Here is a 25,274-nt window from a genome sequence, read left to right as displayed (position 1 = left end):
GGGGGGTTCCGATATCTTCTGGTGTCCGAGACTGGGAATAATTGGACTTCCATAATTTGCTCTGGGATATATAGCTTTGGCCGTGGAAGAGATTCATCGGGAGAGGCGAGGTTCCACAGGTGGTTGAATAACTGGGAAGTGACACAACCCACCATTCGATATCAGCAAGTCACCACTTCTTACGAGACTTTATTAAAATAGTTTGGACACACAAACGACGCCATGAGGCCAGAGTTGTCACAAAATAACAAAAATAACACCTTTGTAGCCCACGTTTGTACAAAAGCGATTTGAAGCACGCAGAAGTGAGATGAATTTAGGTGAAGTTGCTTTCAAAACAGTGAGGACATGTTCAAAACTTTGATTTTTAGTTTAATAAGGTGTGCTTACAAACATTCCAAAAGACACAAAAAAACCAACAAAAATCTACAAAAATAGAGCGTTGGACACTTGTCCATCTGGACTTTTTGATCCATAAAACATGGGAAAGATAGACATCTCGCCTCTGCTCACATATGGACACCCTCCTGTAGCGTTTTGCTCAGCTAATAGCGGCGCACGCGCCCGCGTGCCCGAAAGAGTCTGAAACGTTGCGTGGTTAGGCGTGTACTTGGATTGGCGGGCGGCGCTCACTGGCCGACGATGAGCTGGCGCAGGTAGGAGGTGGTGAGGCCTCGGAGCTCCTCCAGGGCGTAGTCCTCGGGCATGGGCAGCCGGGCCAGGTGGGGCGCCAGCTGCTGCGGGGGCGGCGGCGCACCCGTGCCGCGCTGCAAACTCAGCACCACGCGCAGGATGTTGGCCACGCACTTGGCCATCTCTGAGGACACGCGCACATTGGTCATCACTCAAAGCCACCTTCTACCATTCTTACCGTTCCCAATTTCGAAAATCAAAGTTGGGATCATGAGGGTGGGTGGAAAAAGGGTATGATTTTCAGGGAAAACGGTGCTGGATTTTCTAATAACGTTGGAAAAGCTTTAGCTAGTAAGTGTCCTTGAATGAGGTTGCCAAAATGTCTTTTTCTCATTGGGGGAACACATCGAGGTTTGCCCAGAATTCTGCGGGGCAAAAAAAGAAACCCAAAGTGTTGTGCTACCTGACTGTGCCAAGCGGTCTCTGGCGCCCTCACAGGGCAGGAGCTGGATCCTGTCGCACAAAGACGTGACTTGGGTGTGAAGGCGCTCCAGCTCGTAGCCGTCGGCGCCGCCACTTTCCACCTGGAACGCAACCGATGCCGTCAACGCGTGGCCACGCGTTGCCACTAACCGAGGTTGGCGACCAACCGACCTGCTGAACAGCCCGCAGGGTGTTGGTGATCCGGATGTAGTCCAGGTAAACCTTGCCAGCAGTATCCCAATCCTGGATGGTGGCGCTGTGCTCGGGCACCGCCAGCCCCTCCAAGAACTCCAGCAAGTAGTCGTGGTTGCCGTTGATGATACAATCTAGCAAATGGCATTTTTCGGGGTTGGGACCAAGTTAGGAAGAAAACGTGCAATTGCCAGACAGACCGAAAAAGCGGGCATTTTACATGGAAACCGAGATTCGCGGTTGGGAGGAAGCAGGCGTCCTTTTCAGAGACGGTGACATTTTACCTCAACTTTTCATATGGCCGGAATTTGGAGATGAAAGGTGTCACGTTGAGAGAAAAAGATATTTTGAGAGAGTCATCCGATTCCCCAAGACTTCATGTCGACATTGTACCAATAGAAAGAGCAGCTATTTTTCTGAATATGAACTGGTAATTATGGCCGGCCGTCATTTGATTTCTGAGAAACGTCGACATTCTAACACGGAGGGAGTAGCAAACAGAAGGTCAATGATATCGGAAAAGCTGTCTCCGCAGCGATGAGGAAGGAGAGCGCCACTGATCTTTTCCACCCAAGGGCCGCTCCGTAAAAATCCCCATCGTAAGGTTCTCGGCCGCAGAGTGGAGGTGGCGAAATAAGCGCGCGTTGGTGCCGATCGTTCGGTCCAGGCCGCCGACTGCGGTCTTTTTCCCGTCTCTATTTTGAAGCGGGCGGCGGGCGGCAGACATACCCGGGGCCAGGTGCGCGACGAGCAGCCGGTGACAGCGGCTCCAGCAGCCGGCGCGGTAGAGGTGCAGCGCCTCCCGGTGCTTGTCGCCGCAGTGGCGGGCGCGAACGCTCTTGGCCTCGTGGATCCAGCGCTCGGGCACGAGCAGGCGGTCGGTCAGGAAGCGCTCCCTGCTCAGCGACTCGTCCGTCTCCTGCAGGGGGCAGTGCAGGCTCAGCACGGCCCTCACCGCACGTTCGCGCTGGCTAAACGGGAGAAGAGGGCGGAGGCCGGTCACATGATATGACCCCGAGGCTCAAGGTCAGACGCCGCGTTCAACAAGGCTTTCCCCTGACATTTTGTTTGGCTTGCGACATGACGCCGAAAAATGTTTGCACTTTGTGGGCTACTTTGGAGCCGAACACATTTTCGTTTGGGCAAATTTGAGTGTCGCTTGAGAAAAGCGCAGCCAGGCTGGGCTGTTTTCCCTGGCCGAGCCGAGATACACTCACAACACTTGAGAGGGCAACCAACAGCCACTTCGGTAACGCATGACTAGATTCAACGACTTGTTGATGTCAAATTGTGCCCATTCCGGAAGTTCAGCCTCTCAACAACAGGGGTGAAAAAATGGATTTGGTTTCCCCTCCTGCGGAGCTGGACAAAATGGAGGTCACATCGACCGTCCCCGGGTGTGTCGACTTTTTCTAGCCAGCGCATGCGTGCGCAGGTACGTACGTGTGGTCGGGGATGTGCATCAGGATGAAGACAGCCAGGTGCCACAGGCCGGCGCTCTCCAGCTGCGCGGCGTAGCTGGCGTGCAGCAGGCCCTGGCGTGCGGCGCTCAAGTGGCTGTAGTGCAGCGCCTGCAGGACGCCCCAAAGGTGCCAACTCAGCCGGAAGTCCAGACGCTCCCAAGTGACGCTCAGAGGCTCCAACAGCTGCTGCAGGCCGTAGTGTCTGCGCCGCACCGCGAGGAGGGGAGCCAAACAAAGACTTGAGGCCCGCCTTGGCGCGTACCGAGCGACGGCGAGCAGCCCCGAAAAGTTGCATTTTGGGGGGGGCATTTTGGCTGCCGGCGGTACCTGTCGCTGTAGAGTTTGAGCAGGTGGAAGCAGACATCGTAGAGAGGCCGCTTCGACTCGTCGTCCTCGTCTTGGTCGCGGCGCTCCATCCCCATGCCCGGCTGCTCCTCCTTCAGGTAGGGAGGCAGCGGGGCGCAGGCATATTTGCCCCCCTCACGCGATCCCTGCGGGGCGACAAAACCACAAAGGCAGGCCGGGCCATTCATCCATTTTCATTTCAACCGGCCGGGATATTTTTTTTTTTTTTTTTTTGCTTTTGCTTTGTCATGACGGCGTGGGCGGTCGAGTCGCCTCCGAGAGACGTCGCCGTGCCGGCTGGCGACCGTCCCGTCGCCTGCGCGGCGGCCTGGCTCACTTGGAAGGCGTCCTGGTACTCAGCAAGGGCGTCGGCCACCGAGGCGGTGGGCGGCAGCATGAACCAGAGGTGGACGGCCACGCAACGCTTCCAGTCCAGCTGCGAGCACGCGTTCACCACCGACTCCGACGTCTGCCACACCTGCAGGGACGCACGCAAAACACGTTCGAGCGTCGGCAAATCCCAAGAGAACTTTGCCCTGGATTGAGCTGGGCCGGGCTCGTGAAGCCGAGCATCCGCCGAAAGAGCCGGCCGGCCACCTACGGGCTTTCCGGCGAGCAGCATGAAGATTCGCAGGCGTTCTTCCGTCAGGTAGCCGTCGGTCTGCGTGCGGTTCCAGTCTGCCAGCTGCAGGGCCAGCAGCTCGCGGCCGTACTGCGAGCCGGCGGCCTGCGACAGCAGCAGGGCCAGGCGGTGGTCTCCTGGCGCAAGAACAAAAAAAGAAGAAAAAAAAAGATGGAAATGGACAGATGAACGGTGACGGACGCGACCGTCCAAATGAGGATGCCGTTGTTGCATGTCAAGCACTTTCTGCCTTGCGACTTTGGCGGCGATTGACAGTTAAAAGCGGCCGATGGCAATCGTCTCGCAGCGGGAACACACGACGCACACCCCTTCGAATAGTTTTCCCGCATGCCACGTCAAGTCGCGCCCCGCTTCCTTTCCATTTCCTGTTTCGGTCACCGCAGCCGTCGGCGAGAAAACTTGAGCGAGAAAAGGCGCGCTCACCCTCCTTCTGCGCCAGACGACAGGCCTCGCTGATGCGGTTTCCCGTCAGGTAGCTGAAGACGGCCTCGGCGCGGCGGCCTTTGCCCGCCTGCGCCACTTCCTCCTCCACCCGCCGGGCGGTGCGCCGAGAGAGCCAGGTGGAGAAGGCGCGCCTCCTCTCCATCTGCCGCTCGTAGTGGCCCAGGGGCTCGGCGTGCGCCCGCTGGCCCCAGAGGGCCTCGCACAAGGTCCACACCTCGCACCAGTAGGCCAGCACCGCTGAGGACACGCAAAGCACCGCGATCAATGACGCCACCAATGAGAGGCAGTGGCATATATCCATGTTTTCCCAATGACGATTCTTACGGTCGGCGCGCTCCCGCTCGTCGCTCAGCTCGGAGATCCAATCGGCGTAGTCGTGCAGCGCCGCCACGCCGGGCTGCGGGCGGACGAGAGGGCAAGCCGAGGCCTCGGTGCTGACGGTGCTGTGCTCGAGACAGATATCCAGGGGGCGCCGAAGCACCTCTCGGCCCTGCTCCTCGCTCGTCTCTGGCAGAGCCACCAGCCGCTCCAAAAGCACCTTGTAGGGACTCTCCGCTAGCCTGCCCGCGCCACATTGACAAAGAAGAAATGACGTCATCGCAGATCTTGTGTAAGGGTCATTTCGGTGGTTCGGGGAGGGGGGAAAGCGTCTACGCCTCTGTTGAGCGAGTGCGTCTTACGGTTTGTTCCGGGCAGGTTTTGGAAGGAAACCAAAGTCCGCGTCGTTTGATCCTCGGCGGCCGAGCCGTGAGCTCGGCAGTGAGCTCGGCCGATCGCCGCAGTGCGCCAGCGTCCAGCCGGGGCCCCAGCCCACCCGGAACGAGCGGCCCGTGTACAAACCGGCGTCCATCAGCAAGTTTCCCTGCAAGCAAGCGACAAACGTCGTCACGCCACAGAGATGGGGGGGGGGGGGGGGGGCAACTGCAACTGCGAGTAGCGGGAGCGTCCTCTTGCCTTTCCCTGGGTGACGGACTCTTCCAGGGGGACGGGGCCGCCCAAGCGCCGGACCCCGACGGTCCTCACCGGGGGCTCAACCGGCTTGGGGGGCAGCAAGAAGGAGGACGCGGCGGGTGGCACCCAGGGGGACGAGCGGGGCGCTTCGGGGAGCGAGGAGAGCAGGCCGGAAGAAAAGCGAGCCTGGAAGAGAGCACCCGCTGGCCACAGGGGGGCAGAAAACGGTTCAGGGAGTTGCGCGGCCACCGTGCGGGAAAGTCATCTGCTTCGAGTTCATACCCGAGGCCGGTCCCGGCGGGACCAGGTGCGGCGAGGAGATCTTCACGCGCTCCTGGAAAAAGTCGCTCTCGTCCTCATCCTCAGCAAACAGAGACGCCTTCATGATCTGAGGCCAAACAAAGGGCACCTTTGGCTTTCGAGGGCAAGCTCACGCCGATTCGTGCGCCGGCCACGTTTGTGTCTAGCGTCGTCGCAATCCTGTTTCTTTCGGGGTTGTTCCGGTGCGAAAAGTCTTGGAGTGCAAATGTGGAAGAAGCGCTTCAAGGCCATTTGCGGCGGCCAAAAATACGCCTCGGCGGCAGGAAGAGGCCCGACAGAGACGCACAGACTTTGCCGCAAATTTCAAAGCTTTCCGCCCAAGTCGTAAAGAGAATCAAATTGGAGAATCAAAATTACGATCGTTCTCTGTGGAAGCAATCCTTTTTTTCTCAGCAGATTCCTGGGGGGGACGAACGCGCCAAGGTCGCGCCAAGGAGCGGCCAAAGCTTACCTGCAGGGTGTGCGGGTTGACGCCCAGCGAGGACGCCATGCGGCCGGATGCCGAGACGCCATCTTGCTCGGCGCCCGCGGCACCCCCCGGGCCGAGCGCCGACTCGGCGTCGTCCTCATTTTCCGCCGGGAAGCTCTGCGTGACGTCGGCCATGTCGCTATCCAACTCGGCTACGTCGCTCGCCGGCTCGGCGAGCGCGGGGGTCTGACGAGAGCGGACGGAGGCCGTGAGCAATGCGGCGTTTTATCGCGCCGCCCGAATGCGGAGTCGCCGTTACCTGCGTCTGCATTGGCTGCTGAGAGGGGGGAGGGGGCTGCGGCGGTCTGGAGGGGGGAAGTGACGACGTCATCATCTTCAGCTTCTTGGGGTCCGTCTTGAGCGGAAGGTCGTCGTCTTCGTCCGACTCCTGCAGCCCATACTTGGAGAAATGAGCCACCTGGGAGAGAGGTGCAACAAAAATCAACAACGAAAAGGCACACACCACCTCTTAACAGCTCTTAAGATGTATTGCCAAACACAAATTGTCACCATATACACAAAGACACAGTCACGTCGACAAAGGCTTCCATATTGATCAACTCACGGGTGCACATTGCCAACTCACAAACTCTCTCCTTAGTCACAAACTTGCGCGATCAGAGGCGCGCACGTACCTCGAAGACCCAGGAACCGGTTTCAGGCCTGTACTCGAGGAAGCGCGCTCCCTGCTTGCGCGCCGCCTTCTCCAGCCGGCCTTCGTAGTTCATGTCGGCGAGGCGCTCGGGGCTGCGGATTTGCGTGCAGGTGGTCTTGTCGTTGGGCCAAACGCCGTCCAGCGTCACCTCGGCCCGCCTGCACCCAGAGAGACGCGTCGGACACGCGCGGCCCCAAATATAAGCGGCGGCCGCCCGGACGTACGCCCGCGCACCTGTTGAGGCCCTCGCCCTCGGCCGGCTTGTTCTTATCGTCCGGGTACACGATGACCTCTTTGCGTCTGAAATGAACGATCTGGTCCAGGTCCAGCCCCGTCACGTTCACCGCGCCGGGAAAGAAGATCGAGCCGTAACCTGAGGGCCGACCGCGTCGCAGTTTGAGCGAAGCGCCCGATCGTGCGCGGCGGCGGCGACCGGTCGCGGAGGTCACCTTTCCTGCCCACGGTAAAGTTGTCCACCACGCACTCGCCGCTCTCGTCCACCATGTCGCTCAGCTCGTCCATGGAGGGAATGGTGTAATAACCTACGCGCCTCAGCACAATGCCTGTGCGCGGCAAACGATAAGGTCAAAGGGGGAAGCGAAAGGGGGCGGGCGGGGCGGACGAGGTCGCCGCACCTGCGGGGTGAGGAGGCTGGTTGGCTTCGTGCAGGACGTCGTCGCGCTCTTCCTGCAGAGACTCTTCACCCAGGGACGCCGACGCATCCTCGCTGCTCAACTGTGATTGTTGACAAGGACGAGTTGGGGGGTGGGGGGGGGTGTGAAATGCACATCGACGCCTGACGAACAAGGGCAAAACCGCTCGGGGGCACCCGGGGCTCACCTCCAGGCCGTTCCTGGGGGCCTTGTGCACGTTGAGCTCGCTGATGGTGTCCTGCAGGGCGCAGGGGGCGCGGCCTTGCGGAACGGGTTTGGCGATGGGGTTGACGTAGAAGTGCGTGACCTCCGGGTCGTCGGCGGCCGGCGCCGCCCTCGGCTCGTCGTCCTCCGTTTGACTGCGGACAAGCCGGCGCGGCGTCATTAAGTGGGCGGCTCGCGGCTCGGATGATCGGCGCCGGGTCGGCAAAATCATTCGCAAGCTTCCGTTTCATGGGCATCCGACGCGATACCTCTCCCGCGCGCGTTCAAGCCGCAGTCGTTTCAAGGGCGAGAATTAATGTGGCATCTCTGCTCGTTTCTACAAACCCGCCGACGGCAAGTTGGCACGAAGTTGGCGCAATTTCAACCCAGCATTGATTTGCTTGAAGGTGGCGGGGTGTCTTGACACCATTCGATTTGTCGACCACTGATCAGAGATCACCTGACAACTTTCACTCAACAGTAAATATTTTCTTCTTTCTCCATGGCAGCAAACCGATATTCTGTTTTCTGCTCCATCAGCTCCTCGGGTTGAAAACAACAAGGGGCATTTTTATCAATTCTACCCCAACCACGTCAGGAATGGCAAGTTTGTGCATTTTCTGTTCTGTCAATTGGAAATAGTCCCGTTTTTAAGTAATGGGATGGAAACTTAAGGTTTATTCATCCAATTCATCGACTTATTAAAAATACAACCAACAGATGAATCAATTGTTAAAAAAATGGTGAGTTGCGTTCCTATACACAAAGTCTCATTCTGTCGGCACATGTCAGCTTTACAGCAAACTTCTACTGTGAGCAAGCACATGCTGCCTCTTGTTTGGAGAACTGAGCGAGTCTTCTATTCCTTTCCTCCAAAGTGATGTTATCCTAGAGTCAACACGTTTCTGGACAGCAAGAGAGTGGGAAGAGAAATCTTCAAAGGTGTCTCGAGCATGAGCGAGGAGTAAATCGAGTTTGAAAAATATTTTGGAATGCCGAGACGTCGCGGCACCTTTTCTCCGAGGGTGGTCGCATTTGTAACATCCGCCTGTCCTCACCCCCACCCCCGCGCGCATCAAACACACACCGATTTACGAAAGGACCGTTGAGATGCGCTTAAGTTGGAAACACCTGTGTCCGTTGTGAGGGTAGGCCGAGAGCAAGGCCAGGTCGTCCGAGTCCTTGTTTGCGGGACTGCTGTACTGGCTGCTGTTCAGGTTCTTCAGCACGAGTTTCTTGATGCTCTTCCTGCGGACGCAAAGGCAAACTCGACTTAGCGACAACCCTTGGCCCGAGCGCGCGTCCGCCGCGGCAACGCTCACCTGGGAACGAAGGCTCCGTTGGTGAGCGAGGGCTCGTCGTCATCCAGACCGTCGAAGAGCTGCGACTTGGAGCCGCCCGATGAGGTCAAGGCTTTGGGGCGCACCCTGGTGGCCGGTCGGGGGGTCAGCTTGTAGTGCGTGGGAGTGGTCAGAGCTTTCTGAGCGGCCGGGTTGGTTGGTTTCAGACGCTGTGATCGGACAAAAACCCAAGCGACAGTTTGGGCGTGAGTGCCGACTGCAAAATCGCAACGCCTTCCCCGCACACCCGGCCTGACTCGACGCAACTGAAAATGGCCACCCTCACACGCCCATCAAGTAAAAAAAAAAATGCAAGCCAGGGTGTTGAGGAGAAACCGGGTTTGGAACCACAAACTGGCCCAATCGCTGAGGAAAAAGACAATTGTGTTGGCTCGGGGCGCTGCTCCAATGACGCAAAGAGAGGAGATTTGCTCGCCTGCCGGAGGCACTCTGCAAACTTCTCTGAGGGACGGCGGCTACGCATGGTACGGGCAACCTGCATATTGTTGTCACGCACAAGATATTGGCGAGCATTTGGCATTGCTCACCTCCTCCTTCTTCTTGGGGTCAGACAGCGGGTTTCTGAAGAGCGGCGAGTCTCCATAGGGCGAGTACGCCAGCACGCTGAACTGCTGCTGCAGCATGGCCTGCTGGGCTGCGGCCGCATTTGGATCCGTCAGCGCTGGGGGGGAAGAAAAGCGGGAGCGTGGCAGATCCTCACGAGGTGGTAATCAGAGAGATAACGGCTGCCCGGAGGAGTTGGCAATACGAGCAGTGGTGCTAACCGACGGGCTGCTGAGGTGCTCCGAAGCCGATGGCACCGGTGCCGCTGTTGAATCCACTCGAGCCGAAGGTTCCCATCGTTCCCAGCGTGGAGCCCAACTTGTTCTGGTTATTTCCGAACAGAGACGTGGTCCCGGCGCCCACTGCTCCGCAAGCACAACGGGGACAGTTAACTGCACACGTCAATTGCTTTCACTGCTCTGAAATAAGAATTTGGTGGAACCTCGGTTTGCATGATTAATCCAGAACCCCCCCCCAAAAAGAGCGGGGACTAAACTCAAATCTGTATGAAAACAAAAGCTATACGGTGCTTTTCACAGGAAAATCATGCAAAATCAATTCGTCCGTGCCAGACACGCCATGGACCTCACAAGAGATGGCCACCTTTGGGGTCATTCAGCACTTACCTGCTCCAAAGGTGCTCCCCAGTCCGGTTCCGAGGCCTCCAGTGGTCGACTTGTTGCCAAATAGATTACCTCCAGCGGGGTTAGCGCCAAAGCCTGCCGGCGGCAATAGCATTAAAAAAAAAAACAACAACCCGAGCGTCACGTGCCGAGGCGGCGCTCGCGTTCAGAACGAATTCAGTGCGGGGAATTGAGGGCGAAGCTGTGCTCTTACCAAATGTTGAGGGGTTGGCTCCAGTTCCTAGCGTGAGCGCAGGCTTGTTGCCAAAGATTCCAGTGCCGGTGCCAAAGGACGGGGCGCTGGTTGTAGTGGCGCCAAAGCCGCCGGCTTTGTTTCCAAATATGCTCGGCTGGAAGAGGCGGCGATACGCACGACGTCAGATGGTCTCTTTTGACCCATTTTGCCGCCGGTCGCTCTCACCTGAGTGCCCACGCTCCCGAAGCCGGCGCCGGCCTGGCCGAAGAGTCCGCCGGCCGCCCCGAAGCCGGTGGAGGCGCTCGTCTGAGCGGTGCCGAACAGGCCGCCCGATTGAGACGCCGCTGTGTTGCCGAACAGACCCTGGGACACAGCGAGAATGGCACTCCCGTGACAATACATCGGCTCGGATCCGCAAACGTTCCAGCGTGGGTACAATTAGCATCTCTTTGCCGCCGCGGATTGGAAACAAAAGGAACTTTAGCGCGGCCTTCCGCATCCAAACCACACACAAATCAAACGATAAAGAGGGTCGGGGGGCAGATGACCAGCGTGTTTGCGAGGACGCACGTGAGCTTGAAAGTCTCACCATGTTGCTGGTGCTAGCTTGGCCCAGCGTGTTGGCGTTGCCAAAGGAAAAGCCGCTGCTCTGCGCCGTGGTGGTCTGACCGAAGGGCTTGAAGAGGCTGCCGGCCTGCTGCTGGTTGGGTTGGCTAAACAGGCCGCCCGTGGTGCCGCTGAAGCCCCCCGTCGAGGCTGGCGGGGACACGGGCGGCACAGGCGGTGAGAATTCAAGCGCGGTTTTGGTCCCCGTCACCCGCCGACTTTGGAGGGGAGGGCGGGCTCATCGCAACTCACATTGACCAAAGGTGCTCTTGTTCTGTCCAAACGTAAAGTTGTTGTTGTTGGACGCCGCCGAGCCGAAGAGGCCGGCGGGGGCGCTGGCCGCGGGCGCGGCAGCCCCAAACAGGCCGCCCGATGCGGCGGGCATTTGATTGGTGGCGCCCTTGCGTCCCGCCTGGTAGTCCTCCAGCCTCAATTCCTGGAGCGAGACAAACAAAAAGGCACAAAGGGTCAGAAACGGGAGCGGGCGGCCACCCGCGGCCACACGAGGGCGCCCGGTCACCTCCAGGGATTTGTTCTCGTATTCCTTCATGGCGGTGATGCACTGATGCTTGGTGTTGATGTTGGTGGTCACGCCGGCTTTCACCATGGTGTCATTTCCCGTTGGAGCCTAAGTGCGGGAGAGAAAGACGCGGACTTGCATTGAGGCCGCAGGTGTCCAAATCCGAGTAATTGGCCTTGGATTGCATCTCAACGCATTCACCGCGTCCAAATTGCCAGCCCTTTTGGACTGACTGGTCAAGACTCGTCCAATATTGACCTCAGGGGGGGGGGGGGGGGACGGCTTTTTGTGTGAAACAAGCATCAAGCAGAACAGTGATTCTCAGGCCAAGATTTCTGCTTCACCCCTAACATCTGAGCAGTGGTTTCGCTCGATGAAGCCAATCAAACCGCATTTAGGAATGGCTTGGGATTGTCGCGCCCACACGATTCGCCAATGCCCACGTTGACACGAATCTACTCACGTTAAACTTGACCGTGGTCCCGGGCTGCTGCGTGGCCGAGAAGCCCGAGCCCCCGAAGAGGGACGTGGCACCTCCAAAAGGGTTGGAGGCGGTGTTGGTGGCTCCAAAGAGCCCGCCGCTGCCGGTGCCGGTCCCGAAGCCTGCGTTCAGACACGCGCATGCCGTGACCCCGCGCAAAGCACGAGAGAGAATTTGACGGGCGACGGCGACTCACTTCCGAAGGACGTGGGCTTGTTGGCGCTGAAAGCATTGTTCTGCTGCGAGAAGAGCCCGCCGGCCGTCGTGTTGCCCGCCGCCGTGTTGCCAAACAGGCTGGTGGACGTGGCGCTGGGGGTGCCGAAGCCAAAGCTGGTGCTGGTGGACGACGTCGCCGGCTGGCTGAAGGTGCTGGAGCCGAACAGGCCGCCTGGTCGGCGAAAGAACGGGGGCGTGCGTCAGAGTGGCCGCGCGGGCGACAGTGTGGCGCGACGAGAGAATCCACCAACCGGGTTTGTTCTGCGTGGTGCCAAAGAGCCCTCCGGTGTTGGTGGTGGCCCCAAACGCCGACGTACCGAACCCCCCCGTGGTGCCAAAGCCCGCGTCTGCGCACACGGGGAACATGCCGATGTCGCCCAACATGCACAATGCGCCGCCCCCTCGCAAACCCCGTGGTCCGAAAGTGGCGGTTGTTTGGGTTGACGAGTGGTTGACCAACTTACTTTGCTGCCCAAAGGTGGAAGCGGTGCCGAATCCCCCCGAGCCGCCGCCAAAGGGGGTCCCGAACGACTTGTTGAACATCTTGCCCTGCTAGCAGGCCAGCACGGGTTCACTGCAAACGGGCAAAACACAAATGAACACCACAGCCTGTGGTTCCTAAAACATTCCCGCAGTCCTCTTTTCTTACTATGTGAACTCAAATTCTACGAAACAGGGTCCAGCGCGAAGCCCATATGCTCATGATGTGATGCGATAACTTTTAAATGGTGAGGAGAGGTGCAACGCTTATTGGAACTCATCGACAACTAACTGATTATCAAATGAATCAACAACTACTTTGATCATCGAGGAATCGTTTCAAGACCTTGATTAGCTTGAAATTGGTCAAATGCTCTTCACGCACCAGCAAATATTCTCCTCGGTGTTGAGTTCAAATAAAACATTGGCAAACACCTGCTTTAACTTTGGTCAATATTTTTGCCAACTTTCCGGCACTTGTTAGTGACCAAACCACTCTTGGAATCAGTTCAACTTGAAATATTGTCTTGCTTCTTTTCCCCATGTGATACATTGAATGCCTGCATATATTATTGGAAAATGGCAGTATATAAGGTAACATTAAAGAGGTTAAAAATATATGACGGTTTGAAGCCGGGATCTGTCTAAACAGCCCCCATTGATTCAGCATTAGGAAGTAGGGCAGGAAACTGGTGCGTTGTTGGCAGTTTCAAGATTCAGAACATGACTCATATTTATCAGAGGGGAAAGACATTCATATCACTGGAATGGCCTTTAAATGATCGGTCTGATAATAGTGGTGCCATGCGAATCGAGCAATGGCTAAAGTTTTCCATCTGACCCATAACCTGGCCAAACTCGTCACAGCGTCGGGAGCCGTGAACGCCTCGGGGTCAGCATGATGCAGCTTGCTGCGCCTTTACTTTTTGGACATTCCGGGTCAGTTTGTCCGGGGTAATCGTCAAAATAACCCACCTGACTAGCCGTCGAGTGCATTTTTTGTAATAAAGCTGACGAAGAGCCGTTGACGTCACAGCCAGAAGCCACCAACATGCTTTCCGCTAGCACGTTAGTTCGACGAACTCATCACCGCACGTGTCAATAAAGTGACTTTGGTCTTACGTGGGGGGCCGGGGGGTCGACGACGTCACTTTGGGATTCCCTGCTCAAACCGAGCTGCGCTCGGAGACTCGTCGTAAAAACTTTCGAGCCGTCCAAAGCGACGTTAGCCGTTCAGCTAAATCTGGCTAGCTTCGCAAAACACCAAGAGTCGGCGAACAACGGGCCTTCCTGTTACGCGACTTGCCTTTTGCGACACGTTCCTCGGTCCCTCCAACTCCAGCTTCTTTGTAGTGAGAAAGAAAGAGGGGAAATTAGCAACAAGCCTCGAAAATGTGTCACTAGCTTAACATTTAGCTAGCTGTCCGGCTAGCTTTGTCAGCGCGGAGGGAAACTGCTAAACTACGTCACGACGCATTTTCAACTCTGCGCGGTGACGTAACGTATTTTCTGTTGTGCGTAAAGCGTCACATCCGGTTCTCCGCTACGCTTCAATTCACTGGATTTTATTTTTTAAATGTGATGATTTACTTTGTGTTTGTTCTACTTTTATTGTTGGTGGGGAAAAGAGCCGATGTCACACGCAGATTCTGGCATACGATACATTTTCGCCAGCTCAACGAACTCGTTGGAGAACCGCGAATTCGTCTCATGCCGCTTTTTCCACGATGCATGGTGATTGCTTCAGGTTTCAGGGTTCGACCAGTCTGGTTCTTATCCAGTACATGCGCTTTTTATTTAGTGACGTTCTCAGCTTGACGACACGGTTGAGGACACACACACACACGTACACAAGTCAATTTGTGCTGTGGTAGCAGGGTCGCCTCCGGCAGGTGGCGCCACGAGTCAGGCCGGCGCGCTATTGTTTCGTTTCCTCCTCCTCCTCCCATCGTCGCCATGGTGCAGATGATGGAGTCTCAGTGCGAGTACTTCATGTATTTCCCGGCGGTGCCCATCACGGACCTGTCCGAGCCGGCCCGGTACCGAACCCTACCACGCCGGAGCCACCTCTACCTGGGGGAGACGGTCCGCTTCCTGCTGGTGCTGCGCTGCAGGGATGCGGGCAGGGCAACGCCGACCGAGCCAGGCCCCGGTAAGGGAGGGTGGGGGATGGGGTATGGGGGGGCGATGGCGATGGGATGCGTGCCGTTGCTGCTCTCGGGTCACCGCGGTACTCTTGTCATGGAGCCGCATAGTCGCGTGACAACTAATATCCGATCAGCCGCAAAATATACACACCGACACGGGATACGCCGCAGATGCAGGCGACAAACTGACAGTGATGCATCGTGCTAAGAATAGATGGACATGGACCGTCAATACATTCGTGGCATTCGTGGACAACCGAGCAATCTTCAAATTCATCAGAAATGAGTTGCTTGGACGATCTGTGTCGAGAAGGGGCTGACAGTCCTTGGCCGTTCCAACAGGGGGCGCCGCAGCCGGCGTTTTCGGGAGCGAATCGCGCGGCGGTCGCGCCTGGCGCGAGCTGGCCGGCTCGCTGCGCGCCGTGGCCAGCGTGAGCCCGGGTGAGAGCGCTCGCCACCGGGCCGGCCAGCACCACCACGACTACGGCAGCAGCGGCGACGAGGGCGGCGACGACGCCGGCGACGACTACATGGCGGCGGCGGAGGCGGCCATCGCCGCGCTGGGCAGCAGGGTGGACTCGCGATGTCGGACCTTCCGGGACTGCAAGCCGCTGCTCATCCACAACTCGCGCGCGCCGGCCGGCCGCGAGTTCCGCAGGGCTCCGCTCCAGGTCAGTGGGAAACGCGTGCGGGGAAAGTCCGCAGCGGCGCCGGGGACGTCTTGAGCGCTCCTCTCTTTCGTGTGTGTGTGTGTGTGCCACGCCGCGCAGTCCCCCCTGGACGAGCCGATGGTTCTGGCGGACGAGGTCGTCTTCCCGCTGACCGTCTCTTTGGACCAACTCCCCGTGGGCACCGTCAAAGTCAAGGTGGCCCCTCCGCGCCTCGCATTTCAGTCAAGGGCCTTGGAGCTCGACTCTCCGCGCGGTGTCCGACGTCCGGGACGTCTTGTCCCGTTACGGCGTGCGTCCTCAGCTGCGCCGTGTGGCCCTCAGGTGATGGTGACGGTGTGGAAGGAGGAGGCGGAGCAAGCCGAGGTGCAGGAGTCGGGCTACTTGAGCGTCCTGCAGCAACGGGAGCCCTCGCTCACCTTCAGACACGACCTGAACACCTTCAAGGCTCAAGGTTTGCTCTCCCCCGGCCCCCGAACGTTTCAAAAGGACACCTCTTATCGCTCGATCGATTTCCAAAAACGACAAGATGTCCGAGCCTTGTCCAAAGGAAGGCCCCGATCCGGCTGGCCGCAGCACGATGAGCCCAAAGGAGAGCCCGCAGAGGAAACTCCCTTTTGGGTCCCTCGAATGTCTCGCGGCGGCGTTGGCTCACACTCGTGCGCACTTGTCTCCGCTTAGTGAGCACCACCCTGAGCGTCCTGCCGCCTCCCGCCGTCCGCTGTAAGCTGATGAGCGTGTCGGGGCGCCACCTGGCGGTGCTGAAAGGTACGGCGCGTGGACGCCGTCCGGCCCGCCGTGCCGAGCGCCGCCACGGACCTTGTCGTTCTGCTCGCGCTCAGTGCTCAACAAGGCGTCGCAGGAGGAGGTGCGCGTGCGCGACCTGCGCATTCTGCCGGACCTCAACGCCTCCTACCTGCCCGTCATGCCCGACGGCTCCGTGCTGCTGGTGGACAACGTTTGGTACGTACACACATTTTTGCTCCTTTGCTTTGTCGGGAGTTTTGGCAAGAGCCCAGTCAGATGTTGGGAGCCACGTCATTTGGGGAACGTTCGCGAATAGCTACTACTTTGTAATTCCCGAGCGGCAGTTCGGCTGAATTGGGGGAGGGCTGACCGAGTTGGAGAAGCGCTCCCTTGACAGCCCGCCGTGGCCGCAGCCACCGCTCGGGCGAGGTGGGCATGGCGTCGTTCTGCAAGGTGGACAGCGCCGCCGGCCGCCTTCCCAGCACGCTGGGCACCTTGGAGGAGCACGACTTCCTCTTCCAGCTGCACCTCGACAACATGCCGCAGGATGAGTCCAACGAGGTGCGCTCGCTCAGCCAATCGGCGCGCTTGCGCTTCTTCCATGCCACCCCCTAAGCTAAGGTGGAACGCGCGTCTGGCGTCCTTGTGCTCAGGGCATGGAGGTTCCTCTGCTCGCCGTGTTGCAGTGGTCGACTCCAAAGATGCCGTTCACCAACTGCATCTACACCCACTACAGGTACGAGCGTCGCCGCATCTTGCGCAATCCGTCCTCCGATTCAAGGGCGTAGAATAGCCGAAGAAGACTCCTTTAACTACGACGCGCTTGAAGTTATGGTGTGCGCACTTTAGCACCATCCAGTGGCCGCCTCCTAGAAGGCAACGATCTCCTCCGAGGCACCGCACTTTGCAAGGCTAGCGGCGCTTGCTTGGTCGAGGACGGGAGCAAAAGTCTTTGTCGCGGCTTACTTCCGCAGGTTGCCGAGCGTCCGCCTGGACCGGCCGAGGTTCGTGATGACCGCCAGCTGTCCCGCCACCGTCCAGGTCAAGGAGCGCTTCAAGGTCAAATACGTGCTGCTCAACAACCTGCAGGACTTCCTGTCCGTGCGCCTCGTCTGGACTCCCGAGGGTGGGTTGGGCTTTCGCCGGCTCCCCTTGCCGGTCTCGGGCGCGAGTCAAAGTCGTGGGCGTTTTTCTCGGCGAGCCGCGTTTGTGGCATTTGTGTTTCCAGGGCGCGGTCAGAGCGAGGACGCCGCGCCGTCTGCGGTGGTGTGCCACAGCCCCCTCAGCAACCTGGGCCACTGTCGCAAGGGCAGCACTCTGACCTTCAGCGTGGCCTTCCAGGTCCTCCGACCGGGACTCTACGAGGTAGCACGCCGCCCGGCGCAGAACCCTGCTTAGCCACGCGGGGCTCGGGAATCGGCTCGCGCTCGGGATTCCTCCGCTTATTCCTGACTTGGGGCGGCGAAGGTGGCCCAAGTGAGCGGGCGATGGATGAACCAGGCCCTCCTTTTTGCCTCCTCAGCTCAGTCAGCACATGAAGCTCAAGCTGCAGTTCACGGCATCCGTGTCCAACCCGCCACCCGACGCCAGGCCGCTCTCACGTAAGCGCGCCTCGCGCACCACCCGGTCCTCCTTCTCAAGCTCCTCCCCCCCCGTGAACATCCGCCTTGGGTAGATGTTAAGTCGCCGTTACCGAGATGTGAGCGTGACGCTCGGCATACAACAGCAAGTAGGCGCTGGGCATCTCCAATGCTGGAGGCAGCCGTCGCTTTTTCATTTCTCAGCGTGAACGTATTTCTCGTCCACCCGCAAAAGACGCCATCGGCAGACCCGAAGTACACACCTTCTGTCCTTGAATGCGCTCAGGTAAGAACAGCCCGTCCAGCCCGGCCATGCGAGACCTGCTGGACCGCCACCAGGCCAGTTTGGGCCGCTCCCAGTCCTTCTCCCACCAGCAGCCGTCTCGCTCGCACATGATGAGGTAGGCGAGACCGCTGCCGCCGCCGCCGCCGCCGCCGCGTGACTCTGCTTAGCCGCCTTTCATCCCTGCTTGGGAGGAAAAAAACGACAACAGTGAGGCCCCGTTCGATGAGACGTTGCCGATTCCCTTGCGACGGCTGAAAGTCTGAGATAGCGCGAAAGACACTGATAAAAGGAGACTCGCAAACTCTGCCGCTACAAACATGCCTTGTTGACGGTGAAAGCGACACCCGACAAGCAGACCATCATCACGCTAAGATCTGCAAAATAGCATCGAATTAGCATCGGGAGCTCAAGGCGAAAAAGGCCCCGAACGACCCCGAGAAAATCGCCACGGATGAGGCGCTACATCGCAGGGCCTCACTGTCGTCGCTCGGACTTTTGAGCGGCCCCTTAATGGCGGAAGGCCAAGCTGAGAATCGTGTCGCCGCCCCCCCTATCTCAGGACGGGCAGCGCCATGGAGCGGCGCGCCATCACGCCCCCGGTGGGCTCTCCGGTGGGCCGGCCGCTGCACTTGCCGCCGCAGGACAAGAGCCTTCTGTCGCTGGACAAGATTGCCAAGCGGGAGTGTAAAGTTCTGGTGGTGGACCCGCGACGCGCGGAGGACCTCTAGGAGGACATCCGGGAGAACGCACCTCAAAGGACGCCTGGGAGCAGGGCAGTCCGGAGATTGGCGTCCTTGGAAAAATGCGCTCTTTTGCCTTGCGTGCAGTCTTCACCACAGCAGCTCATACATCAGTACTCCTGGGCGTATGTTCGGACTCCGGCAACCCCTGCCCCCCCCCCCCCCCCCCCAGAAGCTTTGGCCGTCCACGCGTACCCGTTTGTTTGTAGTTCGCCGCCCCGCCGTAGGCGCTCCAACAAGCCAAATGGCAACGTTCCCCCATGTCGGCGCCACTCGCCGTGGGCCCTCAAAGTCCAAGGGTAGCTTTGGGGCCATCTCGGTGCCAAGGAACTATGCGGTCGTCAGTGGGGGGGCCTCGGGTCGTGCCGTGACACCATCTTGTGGCATCTCTTGGCCATTGGAAGCCTTTTTCAATTGGACAATACACGCGCATGTTGGTTGCCATTTGTAGAACAATGTCATCATTGTCATCATCACCTTCCCGTGACTCATTTTACAAAGGAAGACATTTCGGGCGACGTTTTTGCAGTGTTGTCAGTCGACATCAGTATCAACTTGAATAAAGTTAACAGCAATCCCAGCGCCCAATGAAATGAACTCCGTCTTTTTGTCAACTAACCTCTCCGTGAATTCTCGCTTCGTTCTTTGGGAATCCACCTGGCTCCGGACGGAGCGGGTGGCGAACCGCCACGGAGTTGTTTTGGGCAGGAAGTTGCAAGGAGGTGGAGAGGACCGCAGGAAACTCGGCACAAGCTCGACAAAGCGACGCAACACGGCAACGGACTCCCATCGAGTGGCGGCTCGGCAACCCGCAGCGCTGGTGGCGCGCTCCGATCGCTTCCGAACACCGCTGGGCAGAGCGCACTTGCAGCCCGTCTCCTTTCCGCGACATCACCCTCCGTTCCGGGACACGTCGCCTTCCTTTACGTCATCACGTCATACACACGCGCATTGGCGCGAGCGGAGAGCGCCTCGCTCCCCTTCTTGATGGTCGGAAGCCAGCATCGGGGCGTCAAGGTTCCATAGTGTAGCGGTTATCACGTCTGCTTTACACGCAGAAGGTCCTGGGTTCGAGCCCCAGTGGAACCAGGACGAACATTTTGTTTCGCGTGACGTCAGACGAACTTTCGAACACAGCAGCGCAGCGATTGAACTTCGTTCCTTTCGGACTAACCTGCTAACTATGTATGCCGCAATTTGTCGAGAGGAAAGAAGTCGGGTTCCATAGTGTAGCGGTTATCACGTCTGCTTTACACGCAGAAGGTCCTGGGTTCGAGCCCCAGTGGAACCATGAACTCTTTTGGGAATTTTAAAGCAAGATTGACACCACTCGGAGATTGTATTTTGGAACAAAATAGGTTAGTCAATTTTATGCAGATAACAGTATTTGCGCAGTAGCCCTTGCAGCCGTAGTGCATCGGATACGCACGCCTTGCCAAACGCTGACATGAAAATGCTTCCGACGTGTGACTATTTTGATGATGGAGATTGACTTTCATTGCTTATTTCTGCCGGGTCATGTTTTCTGTCGCCGCTCCAAAATGGAGATGCCGGGGATTGAACCCGGGACCTCATACATGCGAAGCATGCGCTCTACCACTGAGCTACATCCCCGTGAGCGGTCGTAGCCCAGAACATGAAGATATAAACACAAATACGGGCACAAGGCTCAGGAAAATGCGCTCGGCGTTTCGATTACAAACTTTGGTTCGCCCGCTTTCGATGACATCCTGTGGCGGCATTTCCTTTTCCTTTTCAAAACCGCCACGTCAGCCGTAACGAACCTGGTAAGCCTTTACACTAAAATGTTGGTCTAAGATTACAAAGAGTAGAAAGTCTTCCCAGGTTCAATCGACTGATGGGTTGTTATTTGACAAATGAGTGAGGGACGTGACGAGAGTGAGTGCTCTGCAACGCGCGGAAGGCAACTCAACTCTCGCCCAAGATCACAACCACTTGCTAGCCTGAGCCTGCTCGTCGTTGAGGAGTCGCACGGTGATGACGTTCCGGGAGGCAACGGAATGACGTCATTGAGGTTTTGGATCCATACACCGTCCACTCATCCAGGCTGCACAACATACGTTGCACATGAACTGACAAGATGGACTCCGCATTTCCTCTCATTCCGACTTAGTTTACAACCGGACAGGTTTGTTGAAGTGACTTTTATTGTTTTTCAAAGTGGAATGGAAGTGATGCATTTACAAAAGTTGCACGAGAGACAGAAAGTAAGGCTGAGTGAAGACCATGTCACATGGCCATGTGTCTCATGAGCAATCCGTCATGGCCGATGTCACACCGCCATGCTACATGACTGATGTCTCATAAGCACGTCACATCGCCACAAGGTCACGTGACCAGGTCACATGAGCAATTGTCACATGACCGGCGCGACCACGCCACCTGACCATGTGATGTCGCACAGTCTTGCGGCGTGACTGCCACGACCATGTCTAATGTTGAGAGGCCGATGCCGCGCGACCGCGCCGCGTGTCGGGACCGATGTCGGGACGTGAGCGAGGTCATACCATCGTGACCCATGAGCGTGTCACCTGACCACATCACGTGACCCCGTTGCATGACAAAGAAACATTCCGACCTCGTCGGGCGAGCCTGCGGGATGACCTCGTGACGCGGGCATGTGCTCCTGTGACCTGTTCATGAGACATCGTCATGCGACGCGTGTTCGGCACGCCGCGGATGCCAGACGTGACCGCGCACGTCACGGGACGGCGTTCCCTTCAGCGTCCCTTGGAGCGGGCGCTGTCGGGGTCGGGCGCGGGGAGGATCCAGTGGCAGCATTGCGTCAGGCGCACGCTCTTGTCAGCGGCGCAGCTGGTGCAGTAGACGATGCCCAGCGCCAACATCACCACCAGGAAGACGCACAGCGGGACCAGCAACGCCACCAGCAGCCAGCTCTTGTCATGCTTGCCCTTGTCGCCGCCGCCTTCTGGCCCTCCGGCCGAGGGGCGGGCTCCCTCGCCGTCGCTCCGCCCCGTCTCGGGCGGCCGCTGCGTCGGGTACCGCCCGGACCAAGGGGCGTCCCGCGTGTTCGGGCCCTCGCCGGAGTCTTCGGGGGCGCCCGTCAGCCGCTGCGCGTCAAGGCCGGGCCGAGCGGTGCGCGGGCCGTCGCGGCCCCGGTCCGGCAGGTGGGCCGGGTCGGTGACCTCCGGGGCAGGCGTGGAGTACGCCGCGTCGGCGGGTGCCGGGCGGCAGCCGAGTCCGTCGGCCCGCAGCTCGTAGCCGTCGTCGCAGGAACAGCGGTAGCCGCCCGCGTAGTTGAGACACCGCTGCTGGCAGGGCGACGCCCCCGCGCACTCGTCCACGTCCCGGCACGCGCCGTCGGCCGACGGCCTGTAGCCGCGGCGGCAGGCGCAGGAATAGGAGCCCTGGGTGTTGCGGCAGTCGCCCTCGCAGCTGCCCTCGTCCTGGCACTCGTCCACGTCCACGCATTCGCCCTCGTCGTCGGCTCGATAGCCGGCGAGGCACGCGCAGTGGAAGGTCCCGGGCACGTTGACGCACTCCTGCGGGCACGGCCGCTGCAGGCACTCGTCCACGTCGGAGCAGCGCCGCCCGTCGGGGCCCATTTGGTAGCCCGGAGGACACGTGCAGCGGACCCCCCGAGACGTCTCGGCGCAGTCGTACTCGCAGCCCGCGGCCACGCACGCCGCTTTGACGTCCGGCGGCACGCCGGGCTCGGCCGAAGCGCCGTCTGAAGAGGAAAGCTCCGGAGGGTCGGTGGGGACCGCGGGCTCCGGCTCACAGTTGTAGCCGTCCTCGGCGAGGGCGTATCCCTCCGAGCAGTAGCAGTAGTAGTGCGAGTCGGTGTTCTGACAGTGCTGCTGGCAGCCGTGGTCGCCGGCGCCGCAAGGGTCCCGGGGGGGCGCCCCGCACAGGGGGGCCTCCGGGTACCAGCCCACCGAGCCGTCGTCTCGCCGCGCGCACACGGCCGTCCGCCGCTCGGCCGGACACGCAAGGGCGGCCACCGAGCCCAACGGCACGTGGCTCAGAACCCGGCTGATCAGCCGGAAGGGTGTGGAGTACACGGCCGGGCCCTGGCCCTCGTCCTCCAGGGGCGGGCACGTGCCCCCGGAGGGGTACTGGCACACGAAGCCGTCCAGCGCCAGCCCGCACGAGCCGTCCAGCCACTTGAAGTTGCCGGCGGCGGCGTCGTCATCGCTGTTGAGGCGGGCGCCGTCTGCCGTATTCACCGTCATGGCCACGCAGCGGGGCGCCGCGCACGCGCCCGCCGCCTCCTCGCGCAGCCAGTTGGTGAACTGACCCTCCTGGTCACCTGCGGGGGGGGGGGGGGGCAACAAACAGCGCAAGGTCAAGCCAACGGCCACGGTCCAAAGTCATCCGAAGCAACCCAGGCTCCGCCCCGGTGCCCGAGTCCGCTCCCCGAGAGGACCTCCGCAAACTCTCCGCTCTCACCCCATTTCAACCAATTGCGTGTAATCCATCGGAAATGAGCCGAGACTCGAACCCAAGTCGGTCGATTGGAGCCGAGTCTCCTCCATGCTGGCCCACCCTCGCCTCAACTCTCCTCCAACCTGGTTGGTGGTCAACGTGTGGCCGTCGCGCTATTCGTCAAGGCGGCCGCCAGAGGGCACCAGAATGCAGCAAGCATTCTGCTTCGTTCTTTCAGCTTTGGGCCACAAATGCTCAAACATTTCATTTCTTCATTTAGAAGATAGTTGATGCGTGATTGATTTTACATCCATTTTAAAGGAAATTCTTTGGATTGATAAAATGCATTTCCTAAATAATGGCTTCAATCTGATTTGGTTTGGAATGACAGATTTAACCATTTACTCGATGATATGATTAGTTCACGAGTTACAAATATTAGGAATGAAAAATGAAAATGCCTTCATGGTGCCCCCCATCCACATTCATACACGAATCAAAGTGGCTAATGCAGAACAAACAATTTGACGCATTTTTCATCAATGTGCAGCTCGTCGATTTTCCACATGAAAAAACGCCCCCCCCCCCCCCCCCCCATAAAAGGAAAAAAACGTTTTTTTTTATGTGTGTGTGTGTCCAACGCGGATGTGCGGCCAGCCAAAGGCGACCCTTCAGGCGCCACTTCAGGCGCCACCCGAAGCCACCCGTCCCGACCCGACTTACCGGTGACCCAGACGAATCCCCGCAGCGGGCGCGAGGCGGAGCACTGGCGCGGCGCTCGATGCAGGCCGATCCAGAGGCGCAGGCGCGGGCGGGCGCCGCTCGGCTCGACGCCCGCCAGGAGCCGGTGGACGGCGTCGGCGGTCCGGCGGTCTTGCAGCGTGGCCAGCGTGCCGCCCCGCTCCCGGCAACCGCGCCCGGCCTCCCGGAAGCTTCTGCGCTGCGTGAAGACGGCCAGGCATCCGCGCGGGTGGCACAGGGCGTCTTTCTCGCGCAACTCGGGCACGTCGGCGGCGGCCTGCGCCAGCCACAGCAGCAACAGCCAAGCCGAGCGCGCGTCAGCGCGCCTCCCAAGCGTCCGCATGGCGAATGTCGCGGACGGGAATGAAGACAATGTTCAAAACGGAGGAAAAACAAAAAGGCAGAAGAAGAAAAAGAAGATTTCCTTTTTCAAAGTACCGCAGCCGAGTCGAGGCCAGTCGCCGGCTGGTACCAGGACCGGAAGCGGAACCGCACGGCAGCCAAATGGAATGTGTGAAGGACGCCTAATTGGGCTTTTCCAAATCAGGTGGAGATTTCACGCGTGTAGCCTCTGCCGAGTCCGCCCGCGACTGAGGGAGAGCAAGGAGGGCTGGAAGGGGGGGAAGAAGGGGGGGGGGTCGGTTAGAAGGAGGAGAAATGGAGGGGGGGCAGGGGGCTTCTTGTGCGACGTCGAGGAAAAAAGTTTTTGGGAAGAAGTGCAACAAAGCCTGGAGGGCCTTCACTCAGTGTGTGTAGGCAGGGGGGCATTTTATGAAAACCATATGACATCCCCCCCCCCCCCCACACACACACACATACCAGAGTGCAAAATGTTTGCCATCTAAGAGCGTTGTTGCAACCCAGAGAGTCGCGTGCACATGGATGAGTGCGTGGGCCAGGTGGGAGACAAGAGGCCTGCATCTCGGGGGGGCACTTGGAACGCGCGTGTCTGCGTGTGTGACAGAGACCAAAGAGGAAATGCGCGAGGATGGCCTCTTCCGAGTATATTTGGGGGTTGCCTTCAAAGCCGAACCAAGTCTTTTCTCGCAGCAGCGGCGGCAGCAAGTGCCAAAAAGAAAGAAGGAAGAAAACCTGCGGCGCCCGAAGAGCCTGGCGGTCTCTTGTCCCTCCCCCTCCTCGTCTCGGCGGTCGTCCTCGTCACCTCGCGTCCGCCGTCTGCTTCGGCGATCAGCGGCGGCGCCGGCCCCGCCCCCTCCGACATTCCACCGGCCAAAGTCCCGCCCCCGGGAACTTTTCCAAGGTAGGCGTCCGACGGCTTCGGGGCTTGGGGACGTCCGGCCATCTTGCCGAGTGTGGGCGAGGGCCACGGGGGCCGGGGGTGCTTCTTTCGTCTGGGTTTGATCGTTTCGCCAGGGCGCCTCCTTCGACTCGCCGCCATTGGGTCAAGCCACCTGCTCCCCAATCACACCTGAGACCCCCGGACACGGATGAGTCACGTGACACCGAGGATGG

General features: G+C 59.1%; 3 protein-coding genes and 3 non-coding genes across 7 annotated transcripts; 3 read left to right on the top strand and 3 right to left on the bottom strand.

Moving 5' to 3' along the window:
• Positions 1-176: 176 nt before the first annotated feature.
• On the bottom strand, positions 177-14,843 carry nup98 (nucleoporin 98 and 96 precursor). The gene is made up of 35 exons (XM_052047024.1): positions 13,789-14,843; positions 12,467-12,576; positions 12,254-12,349; positions 11,983-12,174; positions 11,769-11,908; positions 11,306-11,413; positions 11,038-11,221; positions 10,769-10,935; positions 10,405-10,542; positions 10,198-10,333; positions 9,987-10,079; positions 9,582-9,722; positions 9,345-9,478; positions 8,779-8,966; positions 8,588-8,704; positions 7,440-7,611; positions 7,235-7,334; positions 7,049-7,162; positions 6,834-6,972; positions 6,580-6,757; positions 6,204-6,362; positions 5,927-6,130; positions 5,437-5,542; positions 5,158-5,357; positions 4,884-5,065; positions 4,528-4,763; positions 4,183-4,440; positions 3,718-3,875; positions 3,454-3,594; positions 3,099-3,262; positions 2,752-2,973; positions 2,038-2,279; positions 1,288-1,442; positions 1,097-1,217; positions 177-817 (listed from the first exon to the last, which is right to left on the bottom strand). The coding sequence occupies exons 2-35, from the start codon at positions 12,543-12,545 to the stop codon at positions 630-632; spliced, it is 5,352 nt and encodes a 1,783-aa protein (XP_051902984.1). The 5' UTR covers positions 12,546-12,576; positions 13,789-14,843; the 3' UTR covers positions 177-629.
• Positions 14,439-19,243, top strand: LOC127588359 (trafficking protein particle complex subunit 14-like). Of its 2 annotated transcripts, XR_007959056.1 has the most exons (14): positions 14,439-14,634; positions 14,972-15,300; positions 15,400-15,495; positions 15,622-15,751; positions 15,979-16,065; positions 16,140-16,260; positions 16,458-16,605; positions 16,698-16,780; positions 17,019-17,170; positions 17,273-17,409; positions 17,567-17,645; positions 17,911-18,025; positions 18,470-18,912; positions 18,943-19,243. XR_007959056.1 is itself a non-coding variant. In XM_052047044.1 (13 exons), exons 1-13 carry the CDS (start codon positions 14,439-14,441, stop codon positions 18,636-18,638), a joined length of 1,842 nt encoding a protein of 613 aa, XP_051903004.1. In that variant the 3' UTR covers positions 18,639-19,243. The 2 variants fall into 2 exon arrangements, 1 of the variants encoding a protein (XP_051903004.1); XM_052047044.1 differs by having other exon boundaries at positions 18,470-19,243.
• Positions 19,244-19,666: 423 nt separating this feature from the next.
• Positions 19,667-19,739, top strand: trnav-uac (transfer RNA valine (anticodon UAC)). The gene has a single exon. It is a non-coding gene; the product is annotated as a tRNA-Val (tRNA).
• A 129-nt stretch (positions 19,740-19,868) lies between these two features.
• On the top strand, positions 19,869-19,941 carry trnav-uac (transfer RNA valine (anticodon UAC)). The gene has a single exon. It is a non-coding gene; the product is annotated as a tRNA-Val (tRNA).
• Positions 19,942-20,192: 251 nt separating this feature from the next.
• Positions 20,193-20,264, bottom strand: trnaa-cgc (transfer RNA alanine (anticodon CGC)). The gene has a single exon. It is a non-coding gene; the product is annotated as a tRNA-Ala (tRNA).
• A 536-nt stretch (positions 20,265-20,800) lies between these two features.
• On the bottom strand, positions 20,801-24,435 carry LOC127588358 (endosialin-like). The gene is made up of 2 exons (XM_052047043.1): positions 23,784-24,435; positions 20,801-22,944 (listed from the first exon to the last, which is right to left on the bottom strand). Exons 1-2 carry the CDS (start codon positions 24,142-24,144, stop codon positions 21,392-21,394), a joined length of 1,914 nt encoding a protein of 637 aa, XP_051903003.1. The 5' UTR covers positions 24,145-24,435; the 3' UTR covers positions 20,801-21,391.
• Between the last annotated feature and the right edge of the window lie 839 nt (positions 24,436-25,274).

Source organism: Hippocampus zosterae, chromosome 16 (assembly GCF_025434085.1).
Source record: "Hippocampus zosterae strain Florida chromosome 16, ASM2543408v3, whole genome shotgun sequence".
Lineage (NCBI taxonomy): Eukaryota > Metazoa > Chordata > Actinopteri > Syngnathiformes > Syngnathidae > Hippocampus > Hippocampus zosterae.
The sequence above is the reverse complement of the archived record's forward strand: the minus strand, read 5'-3'. Positions and strand labels throughout refer to the sequence as shown.